Source organism: Alnus glutinosa, chromosome 7 (genome assembly GCF_958979055.1).
Source record: "Alnus glutinosa chromosome 7, dhAlnGlut1.1, whole genome shotgun sequence".
Taxonomy (NCBI): Eukaryota; Viridiplantae; Streptophyta; class Magnoliopsida; order Fagales; family Betulaceae; genus Alnus; species Alnus glutinosa.
Window position 1 is genome coordinate 21,583,616 of NC_084892.1, and position 22,280 is coordinate 21,605,895.

At 34.9% G+C, this 22,280-nt stretch overlaps 2 protein-coding genes across 2 annotated transcripts; both read right to left on the reverse strand.

Moving 5' to 3' along the window:
- Positions 1 to 2,196: 2,196 nt before the first annotated feature.
- Positions 2,197 to 6,932, reverse strand: LOC133872524 (isocitrate dehydrogenase [NAD] catalytic subunit 5, mitochondrial). Its single transcript, XM_062310051.1, has 7 exons — positions 6,577 to 6,932; positions 4,733 to 5,053; positions 4,488 to 4,649; positions 4,327 to 4,401; positions 4,054 to 4,163; positions 3,908 to 3,980; positions 2,197 to 2,940 (listed from the first exon to the last, which is right to left on the reverse strand). The coding sequence occupies exons 1-7, from the start codon at positions 6,766 to 6,768 to the stop codon at positions 2,749 to 2,751; spliced, it is 1,125 nt and encodes a 374-aa protein (XP_062166035.1). The 5' UTR covers positions 6,769 to 6,932; the 3' UTR covers positions 2,197 to 2,748.
- Positions 6,933 to 11,112: 4,180 nt separating this feature from the next.
- On the reverse strand, positions 11,113 to 15,558 carry LOC133872522 (phenylalanine ammonia-lyase). The gene is made up of 2 exons (XM_062310049.1): positions 15,063 to 15,558; positions 11,113 to 13,085 (listed from the first exon to the last, which is right to left on the reverse strand). The coding sequence occupies exons 1-2, from the start codon at positions 15,434 to 15,436 to the stop codon at positions 11,336 to 11,338; spliced, it is 2,124 nt and encodes a 707-aa protein (XP_062166033.1). The 5' UTR covers positions 15,437 to 15,558; the 3' UTR covers positions 11,113 to 11,335.
- Positions 15,559 to 22,280: the final 6,722 nt, after the last annotated feature.

Here is a 22,280-nt window from a genome sequence, read left to right on the forward strand (position 1 = left end):
AATTTTTTTTTTTTCTTTAAAGTGGGAGACTGTCAATTTTGTTTAAGAAGCTTTTTAAATGAATCTTCGGTTGCCTGCAACAGTCTTTGTATTTTTAATATACATAATTTTAATTTGTTTGTTAATTTCTTTATGTTATTTTTCTAATCTGATTGTCTAGTTTGGTTGTCTAAATCTGAGTCTTCCACTCACTCTTGTTTTGAAATGAAATTTTAGATGTGTTCCACTCATTCTCTCCAACAAGGAGACTGAGCGAGGTCCTGAACCTGGTGGACCAGTTTATGGGAGAACCCATTCGTCACAGCATCACAAGGCTGAGAAGTGACATGAATGAACTGAAAAAAATTATCTTCTTTTTTATTTTTTACAAATATTTATATACATATTTGGAGTTTTATTCCAGTGTTACACCAATGGAATGATTATTCCGCATACCAAACATCTTTCTTGCAATACCTCTCTTGTCTCACCGACAACCATGTCTTCTAACGAAGGAGGGAAAGGAAAAGAACCTGCGTGACCTTAGTGTAAGAACTCTTTCATTGGATTGTTGTGATGGACTTTCTTCATCCTGTACGCTTCCATATCCTCATGTGTAACCTACAATAGATCAAAATGATGGTGAAAAATTCCACAAGAAAGCCACACAAACAATCTACCCTTTTGTCTTCTCTCCTCCTTTCGTCCTCCTCTCCAAGCAAAACAAATTTTAGTTAATGATAATTTATATGCAGAACATGTGAACTAACTAATCTAGCAAAAAAATTTAATTGTACACCTCCGAAGGCTATTCTGTTTCTTCATACCAATGTTTAAAAGTTCATAATTAAAACATTTTTCTTTAGCATGCAATCATACCAATATAATTTCTCTAACATATAATAAAACATTGAAATGCATTCATATATCATCAAGGGATGGAAGCGTAAATAAGTCTTCATCAAACAATACTATTATGTGTATTTTAAAATTTCACACAAAGTATTTGTTAAAGTTTGAAAAGTAGTTTATGTGTCCTATAGCTCTTGTGTTATATATATATATATATACATACGAACCGTGCAGATAAGCGAGCTGAGCCTTTACACGAGTATGTTCCTGAACAATAAACAAGTGAGCCGAGTTTTATACAGGTATGTATCATTTAATAATCAAGTATAGCTTCCACAAAAAGGCTTATTTAATAATCGAGTTGCGCACGAGCTGGGCTTTATCGAGCCGAGCCTGAGCGAGCTTGCGGGTAGCATTGCTTCATTTACATTCTTACAAACCGGTTTGTAGGAAATTTTCTACAACCCACATATAAGAGTGATATGTGTCATTTAAGAATATGAGAATCACATTTTTTTATTTTTTTATTATTAACGCTATTAAATAGAGAGTTAGACTATTTGATGTCATAATTTTTTGGAGTTTTGTATCTTTTTTTATTTATTTATTTATTTATTTATTATTTTCTTTTGGGAGGTGGTCTTAGATGGTATTTCCTGATTTTTTTTGCCAGCAGTAGCTATCTAATAGGCGGCCCAATATTACGGGTCTACGTCTTACTGTAGAAGGAGTCTTGCATTAGCAAGACTCTTAAATAAAAATAAAATATGTATAATTTTATTAGGATTTTAAGATTAGAATAACTTAGAGATAATAAGTTATCTTTATTAATAATATTAGAAGTGGTTTATTCTAGCTAGTATTTTATTTTTTATTTTTTGAAGAATAGATTAGAATTTCAATCAAAAAATCTTCTACTCTCGAAGAACATTCAAAATAAACGAAGGACAAAGCCCCCTCCAAACATCATCTAAACACTGAGAAGTAGCTATTTTAACCAGATGGTAAGCAGACAAATTAGCCTCTCTTTTTGCATGGTGGATGGAACAATGACGCAACCTAGAGAGCATGGACTAAGTATCTGATTGCCCGAACCTGCTAGTATTTTATTTTTATTATGCATTGTAAGTGTTTATTTAAAGTCATGACCATGTTAATGAAATATATGAGAAAATCATTAATTATCCATGTCTTGTAATTGTCTTAAAAAGTGTCAAAGTTCCTCAAACTATCTTAATTTATTCGTTACGTGCTCGAGAAATTAAGCCCGTTACACCCAAGTTCGAGAATGTAACGGATTGGAGCAATGCTGCATGCATGCCAAGGAATAGTTATTTGAAGCCATTAGATTGCATATATCTAGTATAATTAGAAACAGAAATTAATAAAATTATATAGCACCGCAAAAGCTTCATACATCAAAAACAAACCCCTCCAAGTCCAAAAAGGCACGCAATAAAAAAGGACTAACACCACATCATAATGCTTTTATTTCATGTTGTATTGACAAAGAATATCAAACCACTAAGGACGGCACTGGAAGTCTAAATGAGAACCCTTTGAAGAGTCCAACCTATGTCTGTTTTGAAACATAGCAGGTAATGCTGATTTCGAAATGAACCAGGCCATATTCATCCATCCATGAACGCCCTTCAACCTCTCCATGGTTGTTTAGTAACATATATAATATTTTTGCATTTGTTGGCAACCAGGTGAACTTCAAAGCATCAAGGTGATGTGGTCTTATTCCCCTTAGAAAAGAGGTCTAGAGAAAGGTTCTGAATATAGCTCCATTAGGAAAATCACAACAAATAATTTGTCGTCAACTCCAATGCAAAACTGAATTCCTATGTTGAAACATTCTTCAAAGATAATCACAATTTGCCTTTTGTAAAATCAGTTGCGGATGAACACTCTTCAGAGATGATCACAAATTGCCTTTGTAAAATCGGTTGTAGATGAACTACCACCAAGGTCAGCTGTTCTGTACTTCCCCTCTGCAATTGTTTTGAGGATAGCATTTTGGATCTGATCAGCTTTGTCATGGAACTTCAAATGGCGCAGCATTGTGACAGAACTCAATAGCAAAGCAGTTGGATTCGCCAAATTCTGAAAAAATGCAACCAATTAACAGAGACGAGTTACATACCTTTTGTTTCAAAGGAAGTTATGCTTAAAAGAAACATGGAGTTACAAGTACGGAAGCACGAGGGAAGAAGGAAAAGAAGAGAGCAACCAAAAGTAGGCAAGTAACAAACAGCAAGTTGCAATAAAAGTAGTAGTCTTTTTTCCTCCAATAAAACCATCCTTCTTTTGTCCTTCAGTCATTAATTGATGACCAATGCACCTCTGTATCCCATGAATTTCAATTACTTTTTTTAAAAAATATATCCCAAGTACAAAAGACCATTATCAAAAACTCAATTATAGACCTTGACTGATTATGCTACACCTAAAGCATACTAGTGTCCCATATACATGGTCTTGAATGAAAATGACAACAGTTATCAAGTGATATCCTTTTTACAAAACACCAACACGGACCAAGATAACCAAGAGAATGTCCATCATTTTTTTTTGGTCGGTAGATGATCATCAAAGTTGAAGACTGCAACACCACTTTCTGACTTCTTTAGAAGCCTTTTCAAATTCTCTTCTCCCCTACATATCAGCCTGAAGACTAATCATCTTCAAGATTCTACCATCTTTTTACTTCTCTCCCATTGTGAAGAGAGCTTTTTTTCCCATTTATTTTTTTAATTTGTAAAATACTATGTTTATCAAGTTCCAGAAAATTATGCTCATGTAAAATAAGAAAAACACAAAATGCATGTCTTGACCCTAAGAAAAAAAAGGAAATTCCTTCTTTGGATTAGCTATAGCAAGTATTTTACTGGTCATGCTAATCCTCTAAGCAAGGCCTACCAATAAAATAGATATCAGCAGAGATGGCAGAAAGGGGAAGATCCAGCATGGTTGCAATATTAAAAATCATAAATGCATATAACATAATTACATACCAAGGAGCTAGGGAAACTACAATATTAAAAATCATATATCCACTGTGAGGCCTAACCTTTCCAGCAATATCAGGTGCTGAACCATGTACAGCTTCAGCAAGGGCAATACCTCCCTCACCAATATTGCAGCTGCAAATTAAGTCATATAATGTCAGATGGTCTAGTTGTATATTATTGGAGATAAGTATACAGATCCACAAACCTTGGTGTTAAGCCCAATCCCCCAATCAACCCAGCACAAAGGTCACTGATAATATCACCATACAGGTTAGGCATCACCAATACATCAAAAAGTGCTGGATTCTTCACAAGCTGTGTATGGAAAAACCAAAATTAAGTTTAACCCATACATAAAAATAAAAAATGTGCAGCATATCTTGAAATGACTGTATTAATTAAAGCATAATATTGCAAGAAAATCCATATGCACCCACATCAAATTCAACAACATTCATAGAGTGAATCTTGTCTATACCATCATACAGCAATTGTCAATGACAACTTCCTCGTATTTAATCTCAGGGTACTTCTCTGCAACCTCACGACAACACTGAAAGTGAAGAAACTGATGTTAACATGACATTTATTGGTTAAACAAGTAAGAATCTCTAATTTATGGCATCAGCTAGTGCAGACCTTTAGGAAAAGACCATCGGTTTTCTGCATAATGTTGGCTTTGTGTATTGCAGAAACTCTCTCTCTTCCATGAGTCTTTGCATAGTGAAAAGCATATTCAGCCACCCTCAAACTGGCCTGACGAGTAATGATCTTGAGGCTTTCAACCACACCTCTGACCACCTAGCATAAAAAACATGGAACAAGTTCATTCATGCGCTTCTAATATTGCTAACCTTCATCATCATATATCAAAATACACTTACTTGATGCTCAAGTCCACTGTACTCCCCCTCTGTGTTTTCACGGATAGTGATAAGATCTACATCATCATACCGAGTTTTATAGCCAGGGAGACTGTAGCAAGGCCGAACATTGGCATATAAGTTAAGTTCTTTCCTTAGAGTAAGATTCAAAGAACGATGACCTTTTCCAATTGGTGTGGCCATTGGCCCTTTCAAGCCTACCCCATTTCGTCGTACAGATTCTAAACTTTCCCATGTTAGGAAACTTTGGGTTCTAGGATCTATTTGGTCCCCAACGTAGTGTTCTTCCCATTCAATTGGAACATCAGCAGATTTAAACACCTGCATAAGTTTGAATTATGATATTAGTCAGAACATGAAACTACATTTCACAAAGTAATGAAAGTTTCATCAGTAAAAACGTTAGCTACTTACAATCATGGAGAAAAACATTCAGTAGCAACCAGAACACATCATTTATGGATTCATTTCAATTCGGAAAATATACAAACAGCACATCACATCAAAATTCCCATATCTAACATTACTACTTCAATCTTGGGATAAAGTAGCAATTCATTAGAAGTAAAAAGAAACAGGCCATGCCGCATAAAAAAGGGAACATAAAGCAACATCAAAGAAAAAGGCTAAACATTGGAAAGAGAGAACAAGCATAGAACCATCCCTGAACATTCAATAAAATTAAAAATTAAAAAACCAGATATGGCCACATAAATCAGCACAAACAAGCCTAATGAAAGAAACCACATATCAAAAAGAACACAAAAATCGCAACAATTTGAAAGAAATTTACTGGATAGTAACCAATATGATCCATTTTCAAGATATTTAAGTTCCAAATATACCAAGAAATCTCATTTCACTCATAAACGAGTGCAGCGTATTCCCATAAGCAAAACAAGATAATTTTGCTCGTCAATCCCCATTCCCAGGATAAATGACTCCAGCCACATTTATTTTCTCATCATGTATGTTTGCTCCTAAGACCATTAATTTCCCAAGCTTCCCCCCCTTGTTCTCATAGCATCTTGAAGCAGAAAAAAATTATTCAACAGTCCACAAACCACTACTGGTCAACCACGGTGCCTCTTTTATATTTTTGCATTGACTGAAAAAAAAAAAAAAAAAAAAAAAAAAAAAAAAAAAAAAAAAAATTGATATTCTAGAAAAGTATACATCCAAGTTAATCCCCAATCACCGTAGTGAACTTTTTTCTCCAGAACTTAATCCAAATTAGTTCCACCCTCGACTGTTGCACTCCATTATTCCAATTAAACCATAATACCGAGAAAATTACACTAAAATTCGTCAACAACCCTTATATTATCTTCACAGGCACTTGACGATGAAGCCTGAATTATTATTATTGGATAGTTTTCTTGTTTTGTTGCCCGGGGGGCGCAATCTTTTCATAGGGAAAGCAATCTCATCGTAAAATTTAGCATAGAAACAAACAAACCCAATCAAATTTGCAAATTCTTTGGTGCAGATCGGACTCCCATAAACGATCAACTTTAGAAACCAATAGCATTGAAACTAAAGAACTTAACATCAACGTTAACGGATTTGTTAACCCAAAATTTAAATTAAAGAAAAAAAAAAAAAAGAAATATAATAGACATTACAATAAATCTGAGGCAACGAAGGTGAAAGAAACCCTAAGACGCTGTTTTTTCGAACAACCTATTCCCAACGAAAAAGTTCCCCTAAAAGCAGCTAAATTCAAGTTCAAATCATATATAAATTTTTTTACTCGTAATTTTGTTCTATTCCTGGAGAACACAACCAGCTAATCGAATTGGTACCGAGAATAGATTCGAGGGGAGAGAGAGAGAGAGAGAGACCTGTTTGACGGAGTCGGCGATCTCCGGGCCGATACCGTCGCCGGGGAAGAGAGTGGCTCGGATGGGCGTGGAATCGGAAGAGAAGGCCCTGGCTACAGACGGAGCGCTGGGGTTAGGGTTTGTGGCGGAGGAGAGGACCTGGCTCGAACGGCTTCCGAAGGCGCGTCGAAGGAGCTGGGAAGCCATGATCATTGAATCACGACGAAATTGGAGAGAGAATAGCAAAAGGTCAAATACAGAATACTAAAAAGTATGTTATAATAGTCGCTCAAAACGTTGAAGGTTCTTATGCTGAGTTGCTTTGGCCAATCCAGCGCCCCCCTTTTTTGTTCAAGGGTACTCCGAGTCTTTTTCGTCCCACTCAAACGTTCAACTCTGTGGTAACCTCTGGCAACCTTTTCCACCTCACTGCGGTCTTAAACATGTGTTAGCATGTTTTCCTTAATTTCCATCTACTGCTCTTGTTGTTTTGAAGACAATAAATAGGTTATGATTCCTATTTATACACAATAAATTTTTTTCATGCTATATCATGTTGTTATGATTTGTTATGCCCTATAGTGTTGTTATAAGTTTTGGTTGAGTTGAGTAATGAGTTTAAGAAGTAGTTTTGAATTTTCATGTATTTTGGTAGTCATCGAACATTTCACTGGTTATATCAAACATTCGCTCTTTGTTTACCGAACGATCGACCCTTGTTAGCCAAACATTTGATAAAGGCTGTAATATGCATGGTTAAGGTTTTTATCTTGTGGTAAGGGTTTATCGTGTAAGATTAAGATTCGTAGTATGACAATGTCCGACTTTGGAGTGTGTATTGCAATAACTTGGAAATCGAGATGCCTAAGAGTGAAAAGAATCACCCGAGGTAAGTAAATGTTTATAGAACTATTTTTACTATAACGTGCAATATGTCAAAGAGCTGAGCATGATTTAATTTTCAGATAAAATGACTTGAGCCTACTAATTTTATACCATATTTAGACTACTTCAAATAGATAAATGCTTATATATGATTTTTAAATAAATGAACAATATTTGCATATCGACAATGATGCACGCACACCGTGTTGAACGAGCTAATGAGTTGTGTCTATGGAGAATTGGATACAACTAGTCTTGTAACTTGTAGCACTTACGTGGGAAAGGAAAAAAAAAATGCTCAAGACTCATACCCATTTTAGCTTTTTGTTGGCTCTTTTTTTCTTGACCTATAATTGACCTTATTTTTGACATTTGAGATAAATTTTGAAGATCCAAGCCACATCTTTCAGCCCTTTGTTAGATTTCTTTTTGGCCCAATTTCAGGCCTTTCAGGCAATTTGAAGACCTAGGCCTTTGCACCATCGTCGGCCATCTCAAAAATATAAAATAAAATACCGATCGTGACTAAATATTGCCGGTTAATTATGATTTTTTTTGAAAAATAAACTGATGGTGTGTCTCTTATCGGTTTGCAAATGGTATTAGAGCATCTCCAACAATAAAATTTAAAATGACTATTGAAAAAGTACAACTCTCTACTTTAGTTACTACTTTTTCTATATTATCTCCAACAAATTATTTATAAATAACGCTAGAGGTACTTACAAACTTCTACAAAGAGAAGTTTACAAACTGACATGGAATATAAGGTGGCATTTTATTAATTAAAATACTCATTGAATCTTCCCCAACCACACTGCTCCAGCCACGTCACAAGATCCGGCAACCATCGGAAACCGACGAGAAAAAGATCCGACGACAGCAAAAAAGAGAGAGGAAGAGATATCCGGTCGGAAACTCCTGCACACCAACCGGATCTCTCTCTGTCGCCGGTGGTGTATGGGTCGGGGCAGGGAGTGCCGGATCTCTCTCGGTCGCCGTGGTCGGGGTCGGGGTCAGGAGCTCCGGGTCTCTCTTGCCCTCACCGGATCTCTCTCTTTCGCCGGAGGTCGAGGTCTGGGTAGAAGGCTGAATCTCTCTGTTGCCGGTGTTTGGGGTCTGGGTCAAGGTCAGGAGCGCCAGATCACCACGTCGCCAATCACCCCGTGAACTTGCCGGATCTCTCTTTCCTTCACCGGTAAAATCTGACGTCAAGTTATAAAATGAGGCTTATTAAGCTTTTCAATTAAAAATACGCCACATCATATACCACGTCAGTTTGTAAGCCTTTTTTGTAAGCTTGCCTTTGTACCTATAGTTGCTCTCATTATTTATTTTACTCTCTACTTGCATTTAAACATTATTTCTTTTTATTATTATTATTATTATATTTTTGCAACACTCAATTTCCACACAATCAACCTCCTCGAACCAAAACTACCGCGAAACCTAAATTCCAGTCACCAAAATTTCACACCCAATCAACTTTCTGCCAAAACAACAACAAACACCAATTATCTTCATAATTGATCAAACTCAAATCCAAAAATCAGGAGACACGGGTAAACAGGGATTACAAAATCGTCCTCAACAAATTTCATGGGTTTGTCTAAAATCCAACAAGAGATTCACACACACACATACGCACGGCCGAATGTTCACAACACAATCAACACACACACACACACAATCGAAATTATTAACGCTACCATAGGGAACACACCCAATCAGCCAACTAAGGAAAAATTCACAGAAAAACCCTTTCAACCGCTGAAAGTCGCGGGAAATTGCTTCTGGAAGTCACCGGAAATCACTCTTCAATCGCTGGACGACGACCCGCAGGAAAATCGGCACCTCTGCTCGCCGGAAATCGGGTCTAGGTCACAGCTCCTCTGGTTTCTCGATCGACCCACCTCTCTCGAATCTACTTCTCTCCGATTCTTCTCCTTCCTTCTTCGTCAAACCCTAAGGGTTGAGATAGGAGATGCGGGTGGAGAGAGAGAGAGAGAGAGAGAGAGAGAGAGAGAGTATTAGTAAAAAAAAGTTTTAATTGATGAACAGTGAATAAGCAACATTGCCTATTTACTGTTCATGTATTAAAAAAAATGCTAAATTAGCTATTTTTTAGAGAAGAAAAAATGTTAATAATAGTTAAAGTCGACAATGTTAAAGGGTTTAACCACAATACTGGAGATGCTCTTAAGCTGATGCAAAATACAAGAATTAACAGACAACCACAACAGTTCCAGACTTGAAGCTGACATCTCTAGTCCATGATTCATGCCTAGCCACCCTCCTGATTTCATGTGACAGCAAATACAAGTGCGAAAATCATGGCCATCACAGCACACCAACCCATGTTTCATGGGACAACCGTATGACCTAGAACCTATAACTATCATGTAATAGATGATAGAAGCTAGTCATTTCTTCTGTATCACACTCAGAGAAATGATAAAATTACAACTCTTACACAACTATCTCACAGCCCCAAGATACATTAGGTGAGACTCACATGCATGGATCTCACCCCATATGTCTTGGTTATGAGATAATTGTGCAATATGAGTTGTGCATGAATCACTTCTCATCACATTCACGTGAACTTCTCATTTTATTTTATTTTAATTTTTTTAACAAGGAAAGAAACTTCATTATAATCTGAGACCCAAAGGGCCAAACATTATAATTAAGGGTACAAAAACTCCTTAAAACAAAGTACATGACTAATTCATGACTTGGAGGGCAACTATCATAGCAGATGGACATGCAATAACATATCTCTTTACAATGAGTTCCACTATGAGGAGATAAGAAACAAGATCTGATTTAAAAACAACTATTACAGTTTAAATCTAAGATTTATCATAGCAGGCTGCAAGGGTTAACAACAAAACATATATTAAAAAAATAAAAAACACAAACTAAAACAACACTGGCCAGCAAAGAGCCCTAGGAGTCGCCAGCAACACTTCTCATTTGTATCTTACTCTCTCTAAAATACTCTTGTAAGAGTATCTCCAATACAATAGACAAATTATTCATAATAGTCAAAAAATTATTTTTCTTATCCAGCAAAATAGAAATAATAATTTTTTTTTTTCTTCCAATCTAAATATTTAGAGCATGTCCAACAAAATAGGCAAATGATTCATAATAGTCAAATTTGACTAATATTAACCATTTTTCGTCTCTAACAAAATAGGTAAAATAGAATTTTTCCTTCTAGTGTGAAGAGTAAATAGACTTTTTTTTTCTTTTTTTTTTAAAGTAAATAGTAAATAGAATCTTCTCCCTATTTTTTTCTTTTATATATATATATATATATATATTTGAAATAAGTTTCATTTTGATTGATCCTAAAATTGAGACTTTTTCATCAAATACAATATTCAGAATGAACGATGGGCAGTCCATCAACCAAACAGAATCCAAAGAATGCACCAAGGCCATTTTAGCTACAACTACTTTTTTTTTTTATTTGTCTCTCCCTTTTCTTTTTTCACACTTTCTCTCTCTCTCTCTCTCTTTCATACTATTTCCCACTCAAAATAATATTTAAAGAAAATAAAGAGTAAAATAGAGAATCTGTTAGAGTGTGTAGAAAAAAAATGAGTAACTAAAATAAAAATTTGTATGATGCATAGGACCATTAACAATGGATTCATCATGTATGGAGTGATTAACAAATCTTTTTGATCAAATATTATTTCTTAGCATTGGAATTGTAACAAACAGTGGAATTGTAGCAAACAAGAGTGGAAAAGATAAACACTGAAGGTGGTAAAGTGATCGACCTCCATACCATATGGCCAGTAAAGAGACTCCTTTTCACTTCCCTTCAAAAAAAAAAAAAAAAAAAAAAAAAAAAAAAAAAATGTTTCAAACATAAAATCTAACAGATTGGAAGGGGAGCACCATTCCAGTCCCTGAGGCAATCCAAAAGAGGATCAATGATCTTTCCCTGACACATAGCTGTAAACACCTTATCAAAGTCCTGGCCGGGAGACCTGTCCTTTTCTCCAGTCAGCAACCCAGACCCCAATTCCTCCCTCACAAATCTGTACAGTGGATAAGACCTGCATTCCTTAATGCGATTCAAAACTGCTGGATTCCCACTCTCAAACGCAACCCTTGCACTCTCCACTTCTTTTGGCAAGAGGGTCTTCAGTTCTTCCTCAAAGGCTCCAATCTTTTGGAAGATAGAAGTGTTTGCATTCTTCTCACTATCGCCATTACTCAACGCATGATCAACAAGTACTTGTCTCAATTTTTGCATCAATGGGTAGGTGGCACTGCAGGGGTCATCGATATAGGCAAATAGGTGTTCTCGATCAACCACTTTGAGCAAATCCTTCTCACAGAATCTGGATGGATGAAGTTCTCCATTAACACCAGTTGTTAGAGTTCTCTTAGCCACTTGGCTTACCGTATTTTTGACAATGCTTTTCAAATTTTCCTCCAAATGCCTCAAATCAATGGCTTGGCAAAGTGCTACCAAAAAAGTGGAAGCCATGAGCTTCAATATTTCAACAGCTTCCCCTGTTTTCCTTGAAGAGATTAATCCCAAAGAGTTCACATCTTGGTTGTGCTGCTCGGCGCTTTGGACATGACTAGTGACTGGATTTGCCATAAATTGAAGCTCAGAACAATATGACGCCATGGCAATTTCTGCCCCCTTGAAACCATAATCCAGGCTTGGATTCCTACTAGCAGAGAGATTTGACGTCAACCCATTGTTGTAAAAATCATTGACAAGCTCAGAAAATTGCGCAAACATGAGTTTTCCGATTGATGCAATAGCCAAACGGGTGTTATCCATTGAGACACCAATTGGGGTCCCTTGGAAGTTGCCGCCATGCAAAGCCTTGTTCCTTGAAACATCAATCAGTGGGTTATCATTCACAGAGTTGATCTCCCTTTCTATCGATTTGGTTGAATATCTGATAACCTCAATCTGCGGGCCAAGCCATTGCGGTGAAGTTCTGAGAGCGTAGCGGTCTTGCTTGGGTTTCTGCAAGGGATCCATCTCATGTAACTTCTTAGCTTCTTTGACATAAGCGCTTCCATCTAAAATATGTTCCATAATAGCCGCAGCTTCAATTTGGCCAGGATGATGCTTCAATTTGTGTGTCAAATGGTCAGTAAATTCAGGCTTACCCTGCATTACTTCAGCGAAAATAGCCGACAGGATCTCCGACAAAACGGAAAGAATGTTTGCCTCAAAAAGAACCATAGAAGCCATGCCAGAACCAACAGCTGTGCCATTAACAAGAGCAAGGCCTTCTTTAGGCTGTAACTCAAAAAACCCAGAATCGATACCGGCGAGGCGGAAGGCTTCTACGGCGTCAAGGGATTCGCCGGAGGGTCCGACGGCTTTAGAATTGGGTCGGCCGGTTAGTAGTCCGGCAATGTAGGACAGAGGGACGAGATCACCGGAGGCAGTGATTGTACCCCGCAGTGGCAAACAGGGGGTGATGTTGTGGTTGAGAAACTTGGTGATGGCCTCCATGATTTCAAATCTAATGCCGGAGTATCCTTGGAGAAGGGTGTTGATCCGCACCAGCATGGCCGCTCTTGTTGCTGAGTGAGGCAATGTGTGGCATGACTCTGTTCCATTGCCAAATATTCCAGCGTTCAAAAATCTGGAACAAGAACATAGAACACAACAGATTAGTCACGATTATGTGATTATTGCGGGGGGAAAAAATAAAAAATAAAAGGAAAACAATTAGCAATGATTTGATAGTTCTCCACCATAAAGATGTGATTAAATTAATTATTTTTTACCTACTTGAAATTGTATGTACCCTGTAATCATTTAGTGGGCCTGTGTGATAAAGTCTGATATAGTTAAGACATGACACTTGAATATTAATAAGTTAATCTGAATATATGAATAAAGTTTTTTTTTTTTTTTAAAAAAAAAAATGATGTAATTTAGTAAATTAAATTGACATATATTTTTAAATTATTTAATTTTTATACCCATTTTGAAAAAATTTGTAAACATTACATGCCTTATTAAAAATATACATAATAAATAAAAATTCATATAAAATTCACATATTTTAAAGTCACTTAAAGTTTAATAGACTATATAAAAAAAAAAAAAAAAAAATCAATTCAATTTAAAAGATTTATATATATAGTTGAAATTCCACGTGGTAAGTATCAACTTCTTTTGTGAAAGCCTAATCAACTTTTAGGGGTGTAAAGTCGGCTGGAATTCGGATATGAATCGATAACGGTCTTGCCGAAGTGGTTACCGATTTTAAAAAATATTGAAACTGATTATAACTAGTAACCGAGTATATATATATGTCTCTGTGTGTGAGTGTGTGTGTGTGTGTGTGTATTTATTTATTTAAAAAACTAAAATAATAAAATTTATCGTTTTACATTTTTACTTCCATTCAAACTTAGGCTAACATATTGAGCCAAAAAAAGGTTTAAATGTTTTTTTAAATAGCTAAAAAAGTTTAAATTAAGCCTAAAAAGTAGGCTCAATACTCAAATTTGGCCTCAAAAATCCAATTTTCTAAAATTTGGATTGTTGGTTCGGATAACCGGGTACCAACCAGATTACCTAATTAAGGTTACCAGTTTTAGCCAATAATCAGTAATCGTAACCGAGTTTTCACACCTATCAACTTCATCTTATAAAAGAGAGAGAGAGAGAGAGAGAGAGAGAGAGAGAAAGAAGACTACAAAGGGCTTGAAAGTCTAATCAAATTTGTTTTAGAGATATATATGATACGTTTACAATTTCTATACAACTCTTTTACAATTCCAACAAAGTTTTTAAAAATCAATTATTAGATATGTAGGACCTACATATAGAAAATAGATCCAAAAGATAGTTTGAAAAAAAAAAAAAAAAAAAAAAATTGTTAGACTTGTACATGAGTTGCATGTAATCGTAATATTTCTATGTCTTATTTTATCATAGTATATTACTATTTTTAGTGCACGAAAAGACTTTGTGAGCCCCGTGTTCGAGCTAAACACGTGGGTCCTGAACTACTTGTACACCAGCCTAAGAAGGTGACCTTATCCTGCACTCACATGGATGAGTCCTACATGCATATGTTCCAACTTTTACTTAATACATTTTGGTATAGAGTTGATGTTCACATTAAAAAAAATCACTACCCCAAAATCTATAATCTCATAAAACTTCCCCACGTGGCACAAGTCAACGCCAGCTGGTCAACGTTCAACAACGATCAATCGTTCACACTTCACACCTTAATTAACTCGGGCGATTCAACCCGCTTTCACGCAACACCCAAAGTTGAGCGTTGGACAGATAGTCAGATACTCCGTACTACGTTCTCATTTTCTAATGGAGAGATGATTGAGATACAACCCCTTTGTACAACTTTGGCACAACCTACTCACAATGAGGTGGAGCCCATACACGTGGGTTCCACCTCATTGTAAGTGGGGGTTGTGCCAAAGTTGTGATGGGGTTGTATATTTATCATTTCCCTTTCTAATGTATACTCAACAGTTAAAAAAAAAATTACTATTCAATTTTGAACCCGTTTAATGTGAATATTTATCTACCAATGTAGCACTGAGTCAACTCGTTCGAGTCCGACAAAAGTATAGCATACCTAATGAGCTCCTTCTGAAGAGCAGCGCCTTGTTTGGTTCGCCGGTGGGAAGTAGCACCAAACCCAGTGGTGACACCGTAACTATCAGTTCCTGAGGCCATGCTGTCCATGACCCAGTCGCTGCTGGCCTTCACGCCGGCCCTGGCTGACTCAGAGAGCTCCACCTTGACGCCAGAGTCGCAGGTGGCTATAGCTGCCACCTGTGATATCGTCAAGGTCTCACCGCCGAGCCGGACGACGGGCTTCCTGTACTCCGCTACCATGCGCTTCACCTCATCCAAGTGACTGCCCTTGAGTGACTCAGCAGCCACTCCCCAGTTCAGTGGGTCATGGCTCACGCAGAGAGTCTCGCCGTTCTTGGGGGTGGTTTCCATGTTAGCGAATGACCGAAACAGAGAAATGCCAAGAAAGGTTTTGGGTTTGCCCAGAAAATGGACTTGAAGAGAGAGAGAGAGAGGGAATCGGTTGGCGGAGTGTGGATTTCCTGGGTTGCAAAGAGTGAGTTATGGGGCTTAAATAGATGGAATGGAGCTTTCAATGTTGTGGCAGAGGTTTTGGTAGGTAAGCGTAAGGGTGGCGCGGGGTTGGTTGCTTAATTCACTTGCTTGAAAGTTGATTCTCATCGCACCAAACCAATTTGAATCCGACGGTTTACGACTTGTAACGTGGTTTCACAATCATACTCTCTACTCGATGGCCCGGGGCTGGGTCCACGGTCGTTGGTGGGAGAAAGACAGCGGAAGTGGTTGTTGGAGATTGAAAATTGTGAAAGCCGAAAGGAACGGCATGTTTGGTTACTTTGGTAGCTGTTTTCAAAACAGCCAAACATGCTTGTGTGCGTTGATGATGGGCGTTTGACATACCATTTTAAAAACTATAATAAGTGAAAAAAAAATACCGAAAAACAAGAATATGAAAACAATTTATACATGTTTTTTAAAATAGTTTTTGGCAATTTCATTTATTTTCCTTTGTTTCCGCGTAAAATGGTTTCTGATAAATGATTTTGATATTTTATAGTATTTGATAGGGACGAAAATAATGGTCAACCAGCAAATGATTTTCGTTTGACCTAAAATGCTTCGTAAATTTCAGAAAATGATTTACGTTTTTTTCCTAAACGGCAGACACAGCAGACTTTTACATTCAAGTAGTCGACTATCGCCGGATTCCGACAAGCCAGATTTCGGCACCGATTGGAATTTGAAAATTTTTGCAGAAATCCGGTGACGTCCAGCCACCGTCGCTGGATTCCGGCGGTACTATGCCAGATTTCGGCCATTCTGGGCGAGAATCTGTCAAATCTAGTCGTTCTGGCTAAGATCTAGCTAGAACGGTCGAAAATGACCAGAAACCTTCCAGAATGGCAGGATCTCAGCCAGTTGGAGGGATCTGGCCAGGACGACCAGCTTCTAGCCAACTGGCCAGGATTCGGCCGTGTTGTGCCAGATTTTGGCCTTCTTCGTCTGAATCCGACACAAATAGCCAGATTTCGAACACTTTTGCCAGAATCAGTATGCGCCAAATATAAAAAATATTTTTATATTATTTTACATTAATATTTTTTATGTTGTAAGTAAAAATTAATGTTTATAAATTAATATGGTTGAATGAAAATATAATATATATATATATATATATATATATATATATATTTCGTTTGTTCTTTGGGTTTGATTAAATGCATATCACTTTTTTTGACTAGGCGAAACTTTGGTAAGACCATCCTATAAGAGATTAATTATTGCAGGCTTCGAATGCATTATTGTAAAATATTCAAACTAGGCCGTGCGGAACACGTGGAGCCCCTTCTTCGAGGTGGAGACTCAATCATGGTCCACCTGGACCCCACGTGGCTCCCTACATATCTTAAAGGTGCGGATGATTGGCCAAGAAACAATGAAAGAGAATTGCTGTGTTTTATATAATAATTGTACAATAATGATCATATGTCTAATATTTTTTTAAAAAAATAAAAATAAAAATGCTAAACATATCAATATTATTGTGCTATTATTTTGCAAAATTGTTGTACAGCTAACATATCTTTATGCTATTTTGTATTTTTTTCAGTATACTTAGATAACGTGACATGTTCAATTTATTGTTAATTTTTTTAAATTGTTTTTATCATTTTTAATTAAGGTTGATAATAATGAAAAAAAAATTCAAAATAACATTTCTCAAAAACTAATAAGCTCTCACAATACAATTAAAAAAAATAAAATAAAATGTTACACCTTGGGAGCAATCCAAACAATCTCAAGAAAATATTTCCGAATTTTATTTTAGTTATTTGGGACTGTACGTAGAATAGTTCATCCTAATTCGTGTAAATATTCGTATTTTATTAGTTTTTGAGGCATTGGAAAAATAGAAGACAGTATGGACCAGCTATCCTAAGATTCTGGTTTTCTCTCACCTACCAAAGAAAAACGGCGAGGTTGTTGTAGGACAAGAAGACAAAATTTAGTTCAACAACAACCGTAAAAAGTACGAACCAGTTATCATGGGACTTAAAAATTTAGTTATTATTTTTTTTGTTTTCTTTTTTTTTTCTTTTTTAAAATAATAATAAAATATTATTAGCCACGTCAGCTTGTTGTGAGACTGTTGTAAAAAATGAGTGTAGGAATCATTTTTCAAAGTTTATTTTGATTGTTTTCAGATGGGAAAGACTAGTAATAATAATAAATATAGATAGTTAATCCAATATTATTAAGTTTAAAATTATTGATTGAAACCTTAAGGTTAATATGGTATTTGAACGTATTTTATCAAAACCTTTGTCGTCCAATCATTTAATTTCTTTTAGAGTAAGGCTAAACCTCACAAATTTTTATTTTACTATTGTTTTACGTTATTGATGTAGCAGTAATAATTAATCATTAGATTTTTTTTTTTTAAATAAAAGCTTATGCAATAGCTGATTGGCATTACTACATCAGCAGGATGAGATAAAATTATAAGAACAGAAATTTCCTACAAACTGATTTGTAGAAAATTTTCTACAATTCACATATATAAAAGACATGTGTCATTTAAACATATGAGAAGCACATGTTTTTTTTTTTAATGCTATTAAAAAAACATGTAAAAAACACTTGTTATTTAAATAACATGTGTTTCTCACATGCCAATGGACACATGTCAATCTTTTATGTGGTTTGTAGGAAATTTTTGTCCAAATTATAATCTCAAGCATTTTTTCTGATTTAATGCTAGAAAATGATGTCATTTTTTATTTTTTTTTTTAAGTTGAATACACTAAATTAAGAGTTTTTAAACTTTATGAAGAGATTGCAAAAACGATAAAAGTTCCGGAGGATGAATTTCAGTTTCTCCAAATAAAAAATTGGGTTGATGCACATTGCACACTAAGAATGAAGACCAATTTTATATTTTGTTTCTTCTTTTCTTTATTCAGTTTTGGGGACGGATTGTTTGGATAATATAGGGAAAATTACAATTTATCCCCTTAAACCGCCAGTCGTTTTGCAAGTAGTCCTACGAACTATCAACGCTTGAACTATAGCCTTCAAACTACCAAAACGTTTAAAAAATGCCCATTTTGTCGAAATATGCCTATGATACCCATGCTATGTGTCATTTTTCAATTAAAAAATAAAAAATAAAAAATAATAATAATAATTTTTAAAAAAAAAAAGACAAAAAAGAATAAAATGGTGTTTGGAGGTGGCTGCCACCAGGGAGGGGGAGGCCACCCCCCCTCCCCAAGAGGTGGCAGCCACATCCAAACACCCATTTTCTTTTTAAAAAATAAAATTTTAGTTTTTTTTAGTTTTTTAATTTTTTAATTGAAAAATGATACGTGACAGGGATGTAATAGTCGTATTTCGATAAAATGAGTCTTTTTGAAACGTTTTGGTAGTTTGAGGGGGCCAGAGTCTAAGTATTAGTAGTTCGTAGGGCTACTTATAAAACGACTGACAATTTTGGAGGTTAAACTATAATTTTCCCAATAATATAACAATTAATGTTATGTACTACAATATAACTTAAAATGTATCACATATCTTTCGTTGTTCAATCGACAGTAAAACAAAACCTTTCAAGGTAAATGTTAGTGTAAATTTCACTTAATCCTTTTGAACTTTCATCGTTTTTGTAATCTCCATTTTCTTTATTTAGTTTTGGGGACGGATTGTTTGGATAATATAGGGAAAATTACAATTTATCCTCTCAAACCGCCAGCCGTTTTGCAAGTAGTCCTACGAACTGTCAACGCTTGGACTCTAGCCTCCAAACTATCAAAACGTTTAAAAAATGTTCATTTTGTCGAAATATCCCTATAATACCCCTAACATGTGTCATTTTTCAATTAAAAATTAAAAATTAAAAATTAATTTTTTTTTAAAAAAAAAAACTAAAAAAAAAATTAGTTTTTTATTTAGTTTTTTAATTATTTTTTAATTGAAAAATGACACATGACAGGGGTATTATAGTCATATTCCGACAAAATGAGCCTTTTTGAAATGTTTTGGTAGTTTGGAGGGGCCAAAGTCTAACTGTTGGTAGTTCGTGGAGCTACTTATAAAATGATTGACAATTTTAAAAGTTAAACTATAATTTTCCCAATAATATAACAATTAATGTTATGTACTACAATATAACTTAAAACGTATATACATATCTTTTGTTGTTCAATCGACGGTAAAACAAAACCTTTCAAGGTAAATGTTAGTGTAAATTTCACTTGATCCATTTGAACTTTCATCGCCTTTGTAATCTCCCCTTCAAAATTCAAAAAATCTCAATTTAGAGTATCGAACTTTACAAAATTTTCAATCCCACCCCTCTATTAGGATTTTCTGAGGGGTGAAAAGTTTTCAAAATACTCTTGTATTTTTTCAGTTTTTATTTTTATTTTTTATTTTATGTTTCACTTTTTTTCAAAAAACAAGTAATTGTAATTTAAGAGTAATTTTTTAATTTTATAAAATTTGCAGTCGTATTATGTTCATTTTATCCTTTGAATGTCAAATATGGAAAATGATTATTACACTCACATTGCACAACTCCAATACTCACACTAGATATAAAAATTGGGTCCCATTTCCTTGTGTCTAGTGTGAGTGCTGAAGTTGTGGAGTGTGAGTGTAACAATCACTCTTCGTCAAATATAATCCTAACCCTTAACAAAATGGGTGAGATTGTAAATTTTTTTAAATTCGAAACACTAAATTAAGAATTTTTAAATTTTTTTAAAAAATAACAAATGCGATGATAGTTCAAAGGATTAAACGAAGCTACTCCTAAATATAAGATAGTATTATATTTTTGGTCAATGACTTCGTTTTACTGATCATACATTTCCCTATTGTATTTGCTATATATTTTTGTTCAAAAAAAAAAAAAAAGAAGAGTAGAAAAGAATGAGGCCCACAAAGTGAACTCGCAAGCCGTCCAAAAAGAATACTATATCATATGTCCAAAAAGAATACTATATCATATGTGCTAGTTCCATCTTGTTCATCATCTAAAGTACTTTCTCTTTTTTTTTCCAAAGTAAATTTGATCCGAATCAATTGGCACTAAATATAAGAAAAGATAGATCGGTTGTTTCGAGTGAGTTAAGAATTCTAAAAAATACAGAAGAGTACGACATTTGACTTAATAATGTTCAAGATGCATCTTCTTCATTAATAATCTCCTTTAAATATAAAAGCAGTACTGGTCGGTTACAAAAATAACTAATAATCAAAATAAAACTCTTAAACTATAGAGAAATGATCCCTACACACATTTCTCACAACAGCTCCACAACAAGCTGACGTGGCTGGTAATATTTTATTACTTTTTTGTTTTGTTTTCATTTTTTTTTGTAAAAAATTAATAAAATATTACCAGCCACGTCAGCTTGTTGTGGAGCTGTTGTGAGAAATGTGTGTATGGATCATTTCTCTAAACTATATAACTGACCGACTATAATTAAGACGGACTCTATTAACTTTATACTAAGACTCTAACTCTACTAAAAGAATAATTGAAATCAAACTCCTTATCGGAGATTACTAGTTATTGGACTCTTACACAATAATTATGATCACATCAAAATTAAAAGAAAATGAGCAAATGATCAATTACATCAAAATTTGGGCAGTTTAAAATCTTATTATTGAGATTTTTTATTAGTATGACAGACTATTAATGAAACATTGGGAAATTAATTATGCTAATTTCTTTAATTACTTTCAATGATAATTGGGCAACAACATTGTCCACGAGTAGTTGGTAGCATTTCCACTGACTTTGTTCGATCCTTAAAAATAAAAGCTTTTTCCACTTGTTTGACCAAGCCATTAAAAATTAATTGAAACAAAGTCTTAGAAAATGATGGCAAACAACAAAAGCATGTGTACCTAAGTTTGAATCTAATCAACAAAAGCATATACACCTAAGTTAGCATTTCCACCAACTTTCAATCTAATCTTCTTTAAATGATTATTCCCTAAGTCATGTGCAAAAGGGTGGGTGGGAAATGGGAATCCCTGTTATAATAGGGTGGGAATATAGAGGCAGGATCAAGATTTTTTATTTGAGAGGGTCGGACTAATGGGTAATATGATTCTTACTCACATTAGCGGGTAATAGATTTTTTTATTTAAGGCTGTATTTGTTTAACAGGAAATTTTTTTTTCCTTTCTTATTTTTCGGTGTTCGGTGCAGTCAGAAATAGACAAAAATTAGTTAAAAACTGGTTTGTAGATAATATTTACATATCAGTCTAATAAAGTGGCGCGTGTTCTTAAAACTGTAAAATATGTGAGAAACACAAGTTTTTTTATTAATGCAATTAAAAAACATGTGAGAATCACATGTTATTAAAAAAAAAATATGTTTTTCTCACATGCTAAGGGATAAATGTCATTTTATTAGACTAAAAGTATTTTTGGTTTGACCAAAAAAGTTTCTTTAGTTTCGGAAAATGGTTTCAATTTTTAAATTACATAAACAATTTTATGAGTTTGAGCTTCTCATTCTCAAATTGCCGGAAGTTGTCGACCGTTTTAGTAATGATCTAGGAAAAAACGCTAGCCACATTTGTGCTATCATCCCAAAAGGACTAGTCAATTTTGAGTTTTTCTAGAATCTCTTATAAAACTCAATTTCACTTAGTAACTAGGCAATGTGGGACTTAGTACCCATGAATATCTTTATAAATCATTCACTGTATGTGAGTTATTCATCTCTTTT

Bases quoted from the DNA above. Each gene is read 5' to 3' on its own strand.
- LOC133872524 (XM_062310051.1), bottom strand. From the start codon at position 6,768: ATGATCATGGCTTCCCAGCTCCTTCGACGCGCCTTCGGAAGCCGTTCG. The intron at 5,054-6,576 runs GTCTCTCTCTCT...AAACTTATGCAG, and splicing joins TCGCCGACTCCGTCAAACAG to GTGTTTAAATCTGCTGATGT. The intron at 2,941-3,907 runs GTTAGGCCTCAC...GCATTTTTTCAG, and splicing joins CACCTGATATTGCTGGAAAG to AATTTGGCGAATCCAACTGC.
- LOC133872522 (XM_062310049.1), bottom strand. From the start codon at position 15,436: ATGGAAACCACCCCCAAGAACGGCGAGACTCTCTGCGTGAGCCATGAC. The intron at 13,086-15,062 runs GTATGCTATACT...TTCTTGTTCCAG, and splicing joins CTTCAGAAGGAGCTCATTAG to ATTTTTGAACGCTGGAATAT.